The sequence below is a fragment of the Rutilus rutilus genome (genome assembly GCF_951802725.1).
Source record: "Rutilus rutilus genome assembly, chromosome: 14".
In the NCBI taxonomy this organism is placed as follows: domain Eukaryota; kingdom Metazoa; phylum Chordata; class Actinopteri; order Cypriniformes; family Leuciscidae; genus Rutilus; species Rutilus rutilus.
This window is the reverse complement of record NC_140219.1, coordinates 39,994,424-40,007,335: the sequence shown is the minus strand read 5'-3', so window position 1 is coordinate 40,007,335 and position 12,912 is coordinate 39,994,424. Positions and strand designations below refer to the sequence as shown.

General features: G+C 40.4%; 1 protein-coding gene across 2 annotated transcripts in view; it reads right to left on the bottom strand.

The window, feature by feature from the left end:
* Positions 1-201: 201 nt before the first annotated feature.
* LOC311303616 (uncharacterized protein) overlaps positions 202-12,912 on the bottom strand; it is a 291,878-nt gene continuing 279,167 nt past the window's right edge. Inside the window, exons 1-2 of one of the 2 annotated variants that reach the window (XM_084430178.1) lie at positions 636-1,023; positions 202-443 (exon numbers count right to left, since the gene is read on the bottom strand). In XM_084430178.1, coding sequence (XP_084286304.1) covers positions 292-443; positions 636-915 — 432 coding nt within the window. In that variant the 5' untranslated portion in view covers positions 916-1,023 and the 3' untranslated portion in view covers positions 202-291. Of the gene's footprint in view, positions 444-635; positions 1,024-12,912 lie in introns of those variants that run through there. The other variant, XM_084430176.1, reaches the window with a different exon arrangement.

Here is a 12,912-nt window from a genome sequence, read left to right as displayed (position 1 = left end):
TGCGCTCTTTGGGAGAACCACATAGACTTGATCCCCTTTCTCCAACAGCAGTGTTACGCCGTTGCCTCCGTTCTCTGGAGAACCATGCTTTTGTCTGTGATGTGCTGTTGTTGTTACATGCTCTCCATTTCTATACAAGGCCAACACTGTTGGATTTGCAGTTCCACAATGGTAGAAGAAACTGAAATAGTAAACTCCCCGTACCGGCGCTGAGAAAATCCCTGTTAAAGAGTGAGACAGATCTCCGTTTCACAGCCGTAGACATGAGTTATACAAGTGTTGATATTGTGTTCAACAGTGTGGATTAACAATACCTGTGTCCGGGTGGTAGGCATCACCAACATTAATGAAGACCTTCTTGTAAACCAGTGTTAAATCTGTTTTAAATGGTCCAAAGAAACCATTTAGTCCTAAAGAAGCTGAAAATGCCACCTTTGGTCTGCCTGAAGAGAACAAATACCTTATTAAAAATCACAAATATCACTCCTAGACTGGTTTAATTCAATATGAAGCTTGCCATTTCCTGAAAACAGATTTCACGGATAAAACACTTGTAAATTTCATAAACATTTACAAAGTAAATCCTACACCAATTGTTTTTCAGTGTGTTAGGTCTTCAAAAACATCAGTCTCACCTTGGGTTTCCATTTTGACTTCCTCAATCTGAGCTTCACTGTTAGCAAGTCTGGACATCAGCTTCTGCTGACTGACTTCCAGAGCTCTGAGTCGCGTCTCTGAGGCTTCAAGCTTCTTCAGTAGGTCTATGCATGTATTCAAAGGACAAGTCGACTGTTTGTTTTCATCTTGAGCACTCAATCCAGAGGCGTCCGGTTCTGGTGTGATGGTCAATCCTGCGGCATTCGGAGCGAATATAAGACATTTGACCAGAAGAAGAACTGCTATAGTTGACCTCATTCTTAATGCTTTAGCTAAAGCGTGTTAGAGATGTGTCTGCTGTATGTGGATGTTTTTAACAGAATATTACAACTCTGGTGCTTTTATATGGTTATCTTCAGTAATTCAGCATGCAGCATACAGTAGATTTATAAGACTGTTGCTCAAACTATATTGTTTTATTGACTTTGTGCTAGCTTAAAGATTTACAAATTGATGATAAATGCAATACTGACCCATAACGACTGTTCTTAATGTCAGCTTTGATCTAAACAAAACACTGAACTTTGGACATTGCACTTACTAAGGCCGCTTTCACACAGAGATTTCGGAAAATACACGGATAAAGTGACCCGGGATTTGACTGGGTTCTTTCACACTGCCAGTGATTTTCCGGTATCAGAGAGTGCGTTCACACACAACCCGTAAAAATCCCGTAAAGACACGTGACATCGATGTGACTTGTAATGTCTCAGCAGCGTCTTAAGTTTGCTTATGAGCTGCGATCTCTCTCTGGAGAAACCACGCTTGTGCATTTTTTTTCTCTGATTCGATCATAAACTTGCGCATTACGCACCGCTTCACAGCTGGCGAACGATCCCGGCTTCAGCGTCATCACTACGACACGGCATTATTACGGCTTTTGTTCACACAGCGCTCGTTCCGGGACTGAACACGACAATGTTACCTAGGTCCCCAACCCGGCATCGATGCCGGCATCAATCCCGGGTCGTGTTTGCGTTCACACAGAAGGCGTTCTGGCAATTTGCCGGGTTCAAAGCGCTGTGTGAAATGGGCTTAACAGTACAATGTAGGCTATATTAGACATGCATGTCATCATGTTTTCGACATCGACAATCGACATGTATTTCACAGTTTTAGATTTGTTCAGGTTTTATTAAAGTGTATTTCCATCTGAACATGTGAAAACTGCAACACCTTCTGTTGTATAATCATGTCTAAAGCCTTCTGTTCATAATCAAAGGTGACTTGACATATTCCCCCCTTTTACTTTCTGAATCCACTTTTTACAGTATAATATTGTTGTATAATATGCATTAGAATACAATTACCCTCCCTCATTCTTTGACGTATTTAGCTAAACTTAGGTAAAGTTGGTTTTATATTCGCACATTCGCGGACTTCCGCGTTCAATAACTCGTGAACTAAACGTTGTTGCTACACAAAACACCTATCACATATAACTACAGATAAAACACCAGAAGCTACAACATAATTTTCCTCAAAACGATCTTTCCTTCTCACTGGACAAAATACATTGATCTCTATGCGCAGGCTGCTAAGAAGGGACCATCTGCAAAGTGCAAACCCGAAGGAAAGCTCGTTTTGAGGAAGATATAAATATTAAAACAATGTTATTTGTGTAGTAACAATATTCAGCTCACGAGATATTGTCCGCGAATCTCCGCGAATATGCAAATATAAAACCAACTTTACCCAAGTTGCAGACTTGATCATGTAGGACCTCAGGGCCACATACGTGCACAGCACCATGAACATAGTCAAGTAAAAAAATAAAATAAAATTGCCAACCAGGGTAAAAATAGTTTCAGGTTTGATATTGGCTGCGTATTCTTGACTGCTTTAGATTTTTTTCATGTTCCAAAGGTAGTGCTTTCCTATTGACCAGACTGACTTACTACAGGTGAAATTTTGACAATACCTCCTTTACTGTACGTACAATAAACAAATAAGTTTAAGAAAAAATTACAGTAATTCACCTAAAGTATTTTTTCCTGTTCCAAAGGGTGTAGTGCTTTCCTAGTGACCAGACTGACTTACTACAGGTGAAATTTTGACAATACCTCCCTTACTGTAAGTATAGTACAAACATATTATTATTAAAAAAATACTGTAATTTCTCCTTTTTTCATGTTCCAATGGTTATAGTATGTTCCTAGTGATCACTCAATTAACTTTGATAAATGTATTAGGTAAAAGTATGTATTATAACTGCTGTTCCTTGTACAACACAATTCTTTCATTGATTAAAAAAATGCAGATATTTTAGGTTAATCATATTTTCAAGGTTATAAATAAGCAACACCCTTATTGTAATGATTCAAGTTAAGTTTTTGTTATGAAGTCCTTAGATATTGTTAAACATGTCTCACCAAACAGCCTACCTGCAGTATATCTGGAGTTGTTGGAATCTGTATATGGCTCTGTAGAAGATGGAGACGAATTGCTAGCCAGGTTCATGAGCACTCTCCAAAATCATGGTGAGAAACCTTCATCTTACCTGCACAGATTACAGGTTCTCTTGAGCACAGCCATCCGACGAGGTGGCATCTCTGAAGGTGAGAGAGACCGCAGTCTTCTTAAGCAGTTTTGTCGTGGCTGTTGGAACAATGCTCTCATTGCCGATCTTCAGCTGGAAAGGAGGAAAGTTAACCCTCCTTCATTTGCAGAATTAGTAGTTCTTATCCGCACAGAAGAAGATAAGAATGCTTCAAAAGAAGAAAGGATGAGGAAACATTTAGGGCTAAACAAGCACTGTCCTGCCTTCTCAAAGTTGAGGCTGTCAACCAATCAGATATCTGCACACCCATGTGATACACGAGATGACCAAGCTGATACATCTCTCGCAAAGCAAGTCTGTGAACTCCAAGCTCAAGTTGTCGCTCTGCAAAAACACTCAGGCCAGAAGGATAAGACCAAAAATGCTAAACCAGATGAAGTGAGTACACTGAGAAAAGTTGTTACTGAATTACAAGCCCAGATTACAGCCATGCAAACTGCAGCCACTTCAAGAATGAAGAGTGATGTGGAAGCAACCGAAATTTCTGATTTAAAGAGGCAGATCGCTGACTTGAAGGTTCAAATGACTGCTCCTGAGATGTACAGACACCATTCTGAGAAGTTCCTTCAGTCCAAAAGCAGCACCAAACACCCACTACCTGAACCAAGCACAACAGAGTGGTCTAGAGATGGTAGGCTGCCTGATAGTAGACCTCGTCCAGGGTATTGTTTCAGATGCGGGGAAGATGGTCATCTTGCCAGCAGCTGTAGTAATGCTCCTGATCCTGCTAAAATTGCAGAGAAAAGACGCAAGCTGAGGGAGCAACAAGCCCAGTGGGATGCCCACCACGATGCAGCTATGAGACCTTTAAACTGAGGATGGTCTCTGTAGAGGGGCATACAGAGACTGGACAGGGAAAGAATTGCCCTAAGGAATTTAGACACCCGTCCAACCGAAATGAATATGACACATTCCCATTAAGGAACTTACCAAGAGGATTAGTAGGAGTAAAGTGCACTGCCAAAATTACTGTTGGAGAGAAAAAGGTTTCCTGCCTTCTGGACACGGGGTCCCAGGTAACCACGGTTCCCTGGTCGTTTTACGAAGAACATTTGTCAGATTGTTCTCTTAAGTCATTGGATAACCTGCTGCAAGTGGAAGGGGCGAATGGACAAACAGTGCCTTATCTCGGATATGTGGAACTGACTCTAAAATTCCCCAGAGAGTTCCTTGGAACAGAGACAGAGGTACCTACCCTAGCCCTGGTAGTTCCAGATTTGATGAACACGCCGCAAGTTCTGATTGGCACAAATTCATTGGATGCCCTTTACTGTAACTATGTCCAGCAACCGGTATCCTTTCCTCAATCTAACTCTCATGGTTACCGTGCAGTCCAAAAGGTTTTGGAAGCAAGACACAGACAAGCAAGTTCTGATGTAGTAGGCTGGGTGAAATTCAAGGGACATGTTCCAGAGTTAGTACCTGCGGGATGTACAGTAGTCCTTGATGGACATGTTCTGGTTAACTGCCATCCTGTTGAGAAATGGGTAGCCTTAGAATCACCAACTTCACCCGCCTTACCTGGTGGTTTGCTGGTTGCCAGCTGTTTGCATACCTTGCCCTGCAAGAGGCAACACCAGTTACCCGTTGTGTTAAGGAATGAAACCCAGACCGACATTACCATCCATCCCAGAACTATAATCGCTGAAATGCAGGCTGTCCAAGAGGTGATGCAAAGTGGACAAACAAGTTCCAGTGCTGTGAATGAAAAACTACCTGCTCGTTCCAATCTCAAATTCGACTTTGGAGATTCTCCCTTGACCTCTGAATGGAAAAAACGGATTACAGATCAATTGAATAACATGCCCGAAGTCTTTGCTATGCACAACTTAGATTATGGTCATACAGAAAAAGTAACTCACCGTATAAAGCTTAACGACGAAACCCCTTTTAAACACAGGCCTCGACCCATCCACCCTCAGGATATTGATGCAGTGCGGAAACATTTGCAGGAGTTGTTAGCTGCTGGAATCATCCGAGAGTCAGAATCTCCCTTTGCTTCCCCCATAGTGGTTGTAAAGAAGAAAGACAATTCTGTACGTCTGTGTATTGATTTCAGAAAGCTAAATACACAAACCATTAAAGATGCATATGCCCTGCCGAATCTGGAGGAAGTCTTTTCAGCGTTGACAGGTTCAAGATGGTTGGCTGAAGGAGTATGGACTAAAACTGTCACCTGAAAAGTGCAAGTTTTTCCAGACGTCTGTTCGATACCTTGGTCATATTGTATCTGAGAATGGAGTGGAGACAGATCCAGTGAAAATCGAGGCCCTTAAAACCTGGCCAAGACCTAGGAACCTCAAGGAATTAAGATCCTTCCTGGGGTTTTCTGGATACTATAGGAGGTTCATTCAGGATTATTCTAAGATAATCAAACCCCTCAATGACCTTACAGTAGGATATCCACCTCTTCAAAAAGGTCATAGACAAGGGAATGAGAGTAAACAGTATTTTGACCCAAAAAAAGAGTTTGGGGACAGATGGGATCAGTCCTGTCAACAAGCCTTCGACATGATCATTGAGAAACTCACCTCTGCACCTGTCTTGGGATTCGCAGATCCAAAGATTCCTTACATTCTGCATACTGACGCCAGTACTACTGGGCTCGGGGCAGCCTTGTATCAGAAACAAGGAGGACAAATGCGGGTGATCGCCTTTGCTAGCAGAGGGTTGACGAGAAGTGAAAGCAGGTATCCAGCCCACAAGCTAGAGTTTCTAGCTCTTAAATGGGCAGTTACATCTAAGTTCAGCGATTACCTGTACGGAGCAGAATTTGTGGTTGTAACAGATAGCAACCCTTTGACTTACATTCTGACGTCTGCAAAGCTGGATGCTACCAGTTATCGCTGGTTGTCAAGTTTGTCCACCTACAATTTCAAGCTCCAGTACAGGGCTGGAAGTCAGAATGGTGACGCAGATGGGCTTTCTAGACGTCCACATGGCGAGCTTTTGGATGACCCTGCATCCCAGAAAGAGAGAGAGAGGATAAAACAGTTTACCCTTCATCATTTAGATGAATCGAGAGCTGAAGGTTCTATTATCCTGCCAGAAGCCATAAGAGCCATCTGCGACAGACATCAAATTGGAGAGTTCCCGGATGAATGCAAATTGTCCAATCCTTCCATTGCCCTTGTTGAGTCCTTAGCTCTGCATGCAGATGTCCTACCTGAAGAGTTTGAACAGGAAAATGAGCATGGTCTTCCGGTTATTCCTTACCTATCCAATGAGGAGTTGAGAAAGCAGCAGAGGATGGATCCTGACCTTAAATTCATCATTGATAGTTTGGAGCTGAATGAGAAGCCTTCCACTCCAAGGGACCAGTCTCTCAGTACTACCTTGTGGATAAGGGAGTGGAATCGGTTAGAATTAAGAGATGGACTGCTTTACAGGAAGAGGCAAGATCAAGGGAGCACACTCCATCAGTTAGCCTTACCTGTGGCTTTGCGAGGAATAGTGTTGAGGAGTCTGCATGATGATATGGGGCACATGGGTATGGAAAGGACTCTTGACCTTGTCAGGACCAGATTCTTTTGGCCAAAAATGTCATCATCTGTGGAAGAGAAGATTAAGACATGTGAGAGATGTGTACGTAGGAAAGCATTTCCAGAGAAAGCAGCTGAAATGGTGAACATCAAGACTACCAGACCGTTGGAGTTGGTCTGTATGGACTTCTTGTCCTTAGAGCCAGATAAGAGTAACACCAAAAATATATTAGTCATTACAGACCACTTCACCAAATATGCTGTGGCTGTGCCTACCCGAAACCAGAAGGCGCAAACTGTGGCTAGATGCTTATGGGAAAACTTCCTAGTACATTATGGATTTCCGGAAAGACTGCACAGCGATCAAGGACCGGATTTCGAGTCACGCCTGATCAAAGAGCTGTGTCACATTGTAGGCATACACAAGGTGAGAACTACTCCTTACCACCCGAGAGGAAATCCGGTGGAGAGATTCAATAGAACCCTTCTCCAGATGTTGGGTACTCTTGAAAACAAAAATAAGTCATGCTGGAAGGAGTATGTGAAGCCCTTGGTGCATGCATACAATTGCACTCGAAATGATGTGACTGGATATACTCCCTATGAACTAATGTTTGGTAGACAACCCAGGCTGCCGGTTGACTTGGCCTTTGGTCTGCCAGTGAATGGATCGACTAAGTCTCACTCTCAGTATGTGAGGGATCTGAAAGAGGGTTTAAGGGAGAGCTATGAGATTGCCATCAAGAACGCTGCAAAAGTGGCTCAACGTAACAAGCACAGATTTGACAGACATGTGGTTGTTTCTACCCTCGATTTGGGAGATAGAGTCCTTGTGCGGAATTTGAGACTGAGAGGCAAGAACAAGCTGGCAGACAAATGGGAGTCAGATGTTTATGTAGTCGTCAGAAAAGTTGGAGATCTCCCAGTGTATGTAGTCCAGCCTGAGGGAAAGAACGGTCCAGTTCGCACTTTACACCGCGACTTACTTCGCCCTTGTGGGTTTTTATCTGTGAAAGAAATTGAGTTGGGTCCTCCGAATGTTCAACGTAAGCCTAGAACCAGATCTAACTCTGCTCTAGAAGCTGCTCACCAAGAACATCTAACGAGCGATCAGTCAGAATCTGATGACGACTCCCTTCATATTAGAAGTTCAAGACACCAGTTGGAATTCATTACAACGACTGTTTTATCTTCTGGGAGTCCCATGGTTGTAAAGAACTTACCTGGTGTGGAGTCCATTGAACCACCCCCTGTTCTGGTAAACCCTGTAAAAGAAACCTTACCTGAAGCAGAGTCCTATGAATCCCCTTCTGCTGTCGTAAACCCTGGAAAGGAGACCTTACCAGACATTAGACTAGAAGAGTCAACAGGTAATCAACAAGATAATGACAATGAGGATCACTTACCTGTGGTGAACACTGCTGATTTCAACACTAATGGAGTTGAGTCTGGAAAAGATGGAAATATGGCTGAAGTGGAGACCAGCGGAAGAGTGCTGGAATTAGACCCTGTGGGTGATGAAGTTCAATCCAGTGATCAAACCCCACCTACCAAAACTGTTTCAAGTTACCAACCAGTCACGGATGATGACCTAGGCGCCAATGGCCCTAAACGCTCTAAAAGGCAGTGTGGACCTCCTAATAAACTTGAGTATCATAAATTAGGAAATCCCTTGACATTGGTCATTCAGTCCCTACTACAAGGTCTGAGCTCTGCCTTTACCACTTCATTGGAAGAACCAACACCCACTAATTATCAACCCTTTGATGTATCGGATGCTTTCCCCACTGTTGTGACAATTCAACCTCATGCATGCCCGAGGACGTGCCTGAATTCAGGGGGGGAATGTGTAACCCAGGTTACTAGTGGCTAGTAGCAGAGACAGAATAATAGCGCAAATAATAACATCAAGTGCAGCGAGAATATGTATCTGATTGAATAAAATATTTATGAACATAAATCTTTATAAATAAAAAAATATATATTGAGGATTATAATCTCATCCAATGAAATTGCGTTTGAATGACGTCATTACGTTTTCCGCTATCGCGGCAAGTTTACAACGCAGTGCGTTCCAGATCTTTCTTTTCTCCGTGAACTTGAGAGGAGAGCAGATGTCCGTCACTGCTCCAAGAGATTCAGTGTTTCAGAATTGAATATAAACGACGTAAGATCCATTTAATACAGCTCTATATCGTTATACATCAATGATATAAAATTTAGTATTTGTGTAACTGCAGAACCAGTTGATTTATCTCGTGTAACATTCTAAACGCATGTTAATAGTGCAATTTTAGCGTTAGCATAATGCTAATATGATTTGTGTTTTATATATATTTATATATATATATTTCTAACGAAGGACTGAGAGAAAAGCAGGGTGTATCTGTGAGTGATATCTTCAAACGTGGATCATCGGGAATTTTCCGGATTTTTCATATACTTTTGAATGAGTTCCTTGGTGAGTTGATGTGGTTTTTATTTTATTTACGTTACAATATGGTTTAAAGTCGTGTTAAAATTGTGTTTCATAAATTAACCATTTATTTGGTGTAGTGTAAATGATGGAAACAGACCTAAGAGTGAAATAGAGACAAAAGTAATGGTAATTCCTGTGAAATACCAATAATTAACATGCGTTGTGGGTCAAACAAGGTAATTATACAAGTGACTGCATACAATTTAAGTGCAATGCTTATATTGTTAAAAAGGGAATGCCAAATAAGAAAAGGAAAAATTGTATAAAGAAATTCCATACACAGAGAAGTATATGAATGGATATTGTTTATTTGAAATTGTGTTGAATCAATATATACATTGTAAAGTGCTAATTGATTATTTCTTTTGGCCTTGTGTTTTCAAGGCCAGGTTTTTTTTTCTCTCTTTGTTTTGTTTCCGTGTGATGTTCTGTTGATGTCATCTACTGCATGTGGCCTGTTCTGGATACGAATCGAGTGAAGTGTGAACCTTTTCCTGGATTGTGAACTGTCTCAACTCTTTTCTGTGTGCGTAACGGTGGAGTTGGACTGGCGAGCCACCCGTTGACTGGAGGTTGTGAACATTCCTGTTTTTAAAGAGCACAGAAGTTGAACTTATTCATCTTTAACCGGTAGGAGTGAAATTTTAGACTTTAGAGACTGTGGATTCCATCAATTCCTGGATTCTTGGACTAAATTTATGAACTGACTGGTTTTCAAAGAATCATTCTGAGTGTTCATTACAAGCAGTGGACTCTTGTTAAATTTTGAGGTGTTCAAGACTAAATGTAATTTTGTTTTATTTGGTGTTTAATGTCTTTCAGAAACTTGTTTGAGGTTTATGGGTAAATGTTCAAAGTTTTGAATAACTAAACTAAGATCAAATTTCAGAACAGAACGGTTAAAGAAGAGAAAAGGTTGATTACATGATTAATGATAACCAGCTTTAAAATTTAACCTGGTGACTTAGCTATCAACCAAGTAGGAAAACAGAAGGAAAAAGTCAACTTACCTTGATGAGTGATATTGCCATAAGTCTGTAAGGGAAGAAAAACACCCCAGTACAAATCCTTACTATTGAATGTAAACTAGACTGAGGTCATTGTACACTGAGTGTGAGAAACAAAATTGTTTTTGTTTTTATTTTTTTTATTTTTTTATTTCATTGTTAAAATATAATCTTTCTAATTCCTACCTCAACCCCCGTATCTGAGTGGTTCACTGCTGTCGCACATCTCTCTTCTTGGACGAACCTAGACTGCTGAATCTACTGGTCCATTGATGAAATAACTTGCAAGATATTCGGGTATCACGTGTTACACTTTACTTTACAGTTAGATTTAAAGTATCCTCTCCTTGAGAGAAAGAACATGTTATCTTAATGTTTTGAGAAGACTCTCCTCCTCACCAAATCCAATCTTGAAGAAACTGTGTCTGTGTGTGTTAGTATTCTTGGTTACAGGTTAAGGAACAAGTGGAAATATAGCTGCAAGCAGCGATACGGGGCCAAGCCCCTGAAGCAGCAGTAAGAGCAGTAATTGTAAAAACAGCAGAAATTGAAGAAAAAAGAGCTGGTTTAGAAGTATAGGTGAAAATGAACTCAAAATGAACAAAAGTTCAGATGAGAATGAACAAGACAAACATTAATCCAAGAGGAAGAAAGATTAGTACAACGTTGAATAATAAAGGAATGGACATGACACACAATTTTTTTAAATCATGCCACGTGGGACTCGAACCCATTATCTCTGGGTCAGATACCTGTCACTCATATCATTGCGCCACTGGGAAGTTGTGTTTTTGGCAAGATGAAGAAGGTCCAATAGTTCAAGTGAGAAGCAATTCAAAATGAATATTTTTTGTATAAATTTGCTGCATGTTGTATTTATCGAGTTCGTTCACATATAGACACCATGTCTGGAACAGAAGCAACTTTTCCACCACTTAAGGCCACAATACCTCTTGCAATCTGGGAATGTGCCACACAGCATTAAAACCCACAACCGGAATGGCTCATGGTTCATGGTTCATGCTAACCAATTAGCATGCTAAGCTAACTACCATAAGGCAACAAATACAGGTCAAATTTGGAGAAAAATATATTAGTCACTTCTGTGTGCCTCGGTCCAAAGATCATCTGAGCATCTAAGTTTCATTTGACATCTATTTACATTCACATCTAGATCAAAGGGTTCAAAAGCTATAAACCTTTTAATGTTGCATTTTTGAACTGGTGGTGGCGCTATAGAGTTGGTCCTACAGACTCAAAAAATTTTCCAATTACTATTCATTACAATCACTACAAGTGTGGAAGGTCACGACGTGCCTAAATTCAGGGTCCGAATGTCAGCCGCATAATTGATGGAGATATGCTTCAGTCTATCTATGTGTAGAAAATGTGTGATTATTTATTAGCCAATCAGAATCATTCAACCTGAAGCAATGACAAAGCTTAGACCTTGGTGAAGGTTATAATTGCTGTGATTTTTGTAAATGTAAGGGGAAGCGGCCTACTTTTGATCACTGGAGTAATCACTCCTTGTGATTCTTGAAGCTGACTTCTGCCTGATGAAACTGCAAACTATCTTCAGTAAAATTTCCTTTAATTTATTACAATTCTGACTCTTGTCTTAAATTGACTGCACTTCTAACGCCTGGTCTTAATAAATCCTATCTGGTCCTTGGGTCTTTAACTGTAAGTCCCAAAATACAGATATACAGTGGTAATCCATACTGAAACAAGGACAATAAAGCAGAAGTTTCAGCAGATATTCTTTAATGATGTTCCACTGTTTAAGGTACACAGTGAGCACCAGACTGACTGCGAAGGGAATAAGGGACGTAACGATCGACCCGAGTTCGAATACACCTTTTGCCGAACTCGTGCTTCTCCCTTTTCCCATCGCATATCACATTGGAAAAGCTTTTATTTTCAATAAATATGAAGAAAATATGTAAAAAGTGGAATTAAAGTGCCTAACGATTATTTAATAATAAAGTGTTTACCGGGTAGGGGTAGGGGTAGGTATAGGAAGGTCTTCATTGTCCCAATAAGTTGTCATTTATTTAAAAAATACAATATTTGCACTCAATATTTAATTTATAATGTTTATAATTACTGGTTTATAATGTACTAAAATACTGAGGTGCAAATCGTATTTAAATATATACATTTATTGCAAAGAAAATACTGCTATTTTGTAAGTAGAATTTATAGCTATTTTAACTTACTATTTTGTTTATTTCCTGGAAAAGTCTTATATGGGCAATTACAGTATGTAACTGTTATATAGGTGTTGTATTTATAATACAATGAACATAACATTAGTATGATGTCTTATAGTCCCAGCGCTACTGGGAGTGTAGCAGGACTGTGAGTGTCCTTGCACACTGAAATTCACGTCCGAAATGTTCACACGTTAAAAACTGAATACGACCTCATGTTTTGTCAATCACTTTTACACACGGCCTCCGAAACTGTTGTCCGTCATAAAAAATTTCGGATCGGGTTTGATTTTCTGCGTTTATCGCGTCCGTAGCAACCATTTTGAATGGTGTTTTGATAATTCAGAGCCACCGAATGACGAATACGAAAAAAATAGCGTACTTTCACTATGGTTGTACTTATTGTTTGCACTCAATAAAACGTAGAAATAACTGTGTTATTTATTTCTGTTCAATTTGTGGAAAGGAGTTTAGTTAGGAGGTCACAGCATCAATCAGAAGTTCTGGAAGC